Here is a 3,956-nt window from a genome sequence, read left to right as displayed (position 1 = left end):
AGTAACCGGTCATAAGGACTGAATGTGTACAGTTTAATAAGTTGAAGGGGTAAATGTGGACGAAAAAAAAACTCAATGACCAAATGTGTACAAATCAAAAAATATATTACCCTTTTAAGTCATTATCCCTTGTGAATATGAGGTTAGGGTTCTATTCTTGCCGTCTTCATTTTCATAAATAAACCAAAATCTTGTCAAGGGTAAAATCGATATTTTCATAAATAAATCATTATGACATTATCCGATTAGTTATTAAGTTGGGTATTTATGTTTGTAAGTTACATTAATTCAAACATAGATTCAAAAAAACACGGGTAGGAGATACATGAAAGCTAGTGTCGAGTGTACATAGTATATATGAATAAAGCCATTGGATCAACACAGTTCAATCTTGAGTTGATGAGGCTGACCATGAGATTTAGCCTATTCTTGGTGCCCTGACAACATTTTGAGAAGAATCAACGAATAACCTGACTCGATTTGATCTGAATTCCATTGTAAGAAAAGTATCTTGAGGAACTACATGGACCATAGCACCCGACATCTCTTCCTTTATCTTCTTTTCTGCATCTTCAGCTTTCATCCCCACGAGTTCTGGCCATGTTGTCTTCACAGCTGCATTGCATATCATTCATCCACAAAAGATCGCAATACTTTTAGCAGACTTCAATAATTACTTATCAAATGAATCCTAACATTCAAACGATAGGTGTATATATATCATTTACTAAACTGAAAGAAAAAGATTGTAAGTGAACTTACATGGCCTTGTTTGTTGGGCTTCAAGACACGGTGTATTTTGCTCCTTCTCCCCGGCCATTGAAATTTTACTAGACAAAGCAAAAACCAAATACTTTTACACACTTATATAAGTAGAAGAAGAAATGAGAATTAGACACCTTAACACACACTTCTATATGTAGGTTAAGGTCCTATAAATAATGCCAAGATTTGAAATCTAGTATGTTGGGTGAATGGTCTGCAACTTGGGAATAATCGAGTATATTCTAACATTTTAAATAAGGTAAATTCTTATAGTCGACGTCTTTGCTCTTATTAGTCTTATAATTAATATTTTTGTTGTAGATCGATATGAATTTTTGTCATCTTAGTGGAATAAATGAAGTCTCATGATATAGACAAAAAGAAGCAACATGGCGACATCAGAATTGCCGGCCATTGAATAATATGGCCTAATGAATATAAAGACGAAGAAGAAAAAACAAACTCATGAATCAAACCAATAAAATATTATAAAAATGAGGTGAAAAGATTTTTTTTTAAAGGTTAACATCTTTTTTTTACTAATAATATTTCATAAAACAACGAAACAAGATTTAGTGGCTAAAAAAATAGCGACTCATAAATATCTTAAATATAAATTTTATTTATTTTAATTGTGATCATCTTTTTGTTTATATCGGTGGATGTGAACTTTCACCTTTTGCCGTTCATCGGGGTGATACCCCTCAATGTTTGATAATTAAGGATAAAAACAGATCTCATTGAGTTAGCATGATTATGTGTAGGATTAAATTAGAGGCTATAAGATAATTTTTTTTTTGAAAACGGCAAATATATATTAATAATGACCACTCGATTAGCAAGTAACTAAAACGAGGGCAATGTACAAAATACAAAACAAAAAGATCTTAATGAAAAGGAGAAATACTCCACTCGATCCAACTACAATTCACCATCGAAGTTCTATATTTAAACCAGGCAAAAGTTTGAGATACCACCTCGTCTGCAATCCTAGCCGGATTCGTTTGTATTCCTTTGAACAACTTGTTATTCTGGGCCAACCAGATGAACCATAATAACCCGTAAAGCACTGCATTGAGCCTTTTCCTCCTCTTAGAACAACTTCCCCACGTGGCTGCGAAATTGATAAGTTCACCTACATTATCAAATGAGGTAACAGATATGCCACACCATTTTAGTATCCACGCCCTAGCCTCCGTTGCTACCTCACACTTGATTAAGAGATGGTCTCTTGATTCTTGATCATTGTTACACAGGGGACATGTGGATGATTCTAAACTTACTCCTCTCCTCGCAAGATTCATTGCCACCGGGAGCCTATCCAAAACTGCCCTCCATATGAAACATCTGATTTTCAAGGGGATCGATTTTGACCAACTTATCACTGCTCCATCGAAAGGGAACGGATTGGAATCAATCTGTTGGCGCAAAGCATTGACAATATATTTACCATCTGGGTTTAGATTAAAACGAAACCCATTATCAGTCGGCTCCGTGTTTGTTCCTTGGATCATATTACTTAACCTTTGCAGATCGTCCAGCTCTTCTACCTTCATGCCACGTGATCTCCATCTCCAATGAAAGCCAGAGTTGTCAAGTCTATCAGAGACTAGACATGTTTTTACTTCTTCTAGATCATATAGTCTTGGAAATTGTTCCTGTAGAGTCACATGGCCGCACCAATGGTCTTTCCAGAATAAGATGTTGATATTGGAACCGGGGTTTAAGGTGAAAAGGTCATGATAATTGATATCGAATTCAACCAGGGATTTAATTGCCTTGGCAATATTGCTCCAAACACCTGGAATTGTTGATTTTGCAATAGTGGTGACTGGTTTCTTCTTAAGGTTATGTATGCTATTCAGACATTCTCTCCATAAACCTTCTGACTTTTCTTTGAGTCTCCACCACCATTTTGTTAATAATGCCAAATTTTGAGCTTTTAGAGTGCCTACACCTAACCCACCATCTTTTTTAGAAGCTACTATTTTACACCAGGATACCCAATGTATCTTAGAATTTGAGTCTTTCCCACTCCAAAGAAACCTCCTTCTTATTTTTTCGAGTTCATCAATGATACCATTCGGAGCCTTGAATAAGGAAAAATAATAAGTTGATAAACTATTAAGCACTGATTTTATTAACGTTAGTCTGCCCCCCAAATGATAACATTTTCGCCTTCCAAACTGATAGACGCGAGTGAAATTTATCGATTATAGGTTTCCAATTTTTCTTCAATGCCATGTTTGCACCTGTTGGAACTCCAAGGTATATGAAGGGTAGTGTGCCCTTTAAACATCCAATCACGCGTGCTTGCATCTGTAGTTCCGAATCAGTGACACCAATACCAAATAAACGTGATTTGTGGAAGTTAACTTTCAATCCAAAGCAGATGTGAAAGCATTTTAGAATTCTGGCCAAATTTTTGATGCTTCTCGTATTCCATCTTCCAATGAAGATCGCATCATCCGCATAGAAAAGATGTGACAAGGTTGGCCCGTTATGTGGTAATGGGAGTCCATCAATGAGGGAATTTTTTGTTGCGTTTTTTATAGCAATATTCAGGCCTTCCATAGCTATGATGAAGAGGAAAGGAGAGAGCGGGTCTCCTTGTCTCACACCTTTGGATATTGGAAACTCATCTGTGGGGGAGCCGTTTATTAGAATTGAGGCCCTGGACGATGAAAGACACCCATGTATCAAGCTTCGCCATTTGTTACTGAAACCCATCTGCTCCATAACTGAATCAAGATACCCCCAATTGATTGAGTCAAAAGCCTTTTCAAAATCGATTTTTAGTAGGAACACCTTTTCCTTTGCTTTTTTTTGCCCATGAGCATACTTCGTTTAAGATTAATGGTCCCTCCAAGATGTGTCTTCCTTCAATGTAGGCTGATTGTACATCATCAATTACCGAGCCTATCACCGTTTTTAGTCTCAGTGCAAGGATCTTGGCCACGATCTTATTCATGCAACCTATGAGACTGATTGGCCTATAGTCTCCAAGATTCAACGGGTCTTTGATTTTTGGAATGAGGGTAATGAAGGAAGAGTTGCATCCCTTCGCTAGTCGACCAAACGTTTCAAAGTAAGATACAAAATGAATGATGTCATATTTTACTATCTCCCATTTGTTTTTCAGCACCTTGAATGTGTACCCATCTGGGCCAGGCGATTTGTCACCACCACAA

The 3,956-nt window shown here is 36.8% G+C and overlaps 1 protein-coding gene across 1 annotated transcript; it reads right to left on the bottom strand.

Annotated features, from left to right (window-relative positions):
- Positions 1 to 418: 418 nt before the first annotated feature.
- Positions 419 to 3,504, bottom strand: LOC145050767 (uncharacterized). The gene is made up of 4 exons (XM_078998963.1): positions 2,911 to 3,504; positions 1,720 to 2,855; positions 763 to 830; positions 419 to 615 (listed from the first exon to the last, which is right to left on the bottom strand). The coding sequence occupies exons 1-4, from the start codon at positions 3,502 to 3,504 to the stop codon at positions 419 to 421; spliced, it is 1,995 nt and encodes a 664-aa protein (XP_078855089.1).
- Positions 3,505 to 3,956: the final 452 nt, after the last annotated feature.

The sequence above is a fragment of the Lactuca serriola genome, chromosome 5 (assembly GCF_051521515.1).
Source record: "Lactuca serriola cultivar US96UC23 chromosome 5, Lser_US96UC23_V15, whole genome shotgun sequence".
In the NCBI taxonomy this organism is placed as follows: domain Eukaryota; kingdom Viridiplantae; phylum Streptophyta; class Magnoliopsida; order Asterales; family Asteraceae; genus Lactuca; species Lactuca serriola.
This window is presented reverse-complemented; position numbering and strand designations above follow the sequence as displayed.

What these genes read in the sequence shown, in the direction of transcription:
- LOC145050767 (XM_078998963.1), bottom strand. Translation starts at nt 3,504, where the DNA reads ATGGAGCAGATGGGTTTCAGTAACAAATGGCGAAGCTTGATACATGGG. An exon ending in CATTTGGGGGGCAGACTAAC is followed by an intron (nt 2,856 to 2,910) that starts GTTAATAAAATC and finishes TCCTTATTCAAG; the next exon opens with GCTCCGAATGGTATCATTGA. An exon ending in AGCCCAACAAACAAGGCCAT is followed by an intron (nt 616 to 762) that starts GTAAGTTCACTT and finishes TATGCAATGCAG; the next exon opens with CTGTGAAGACAACATGGCCA.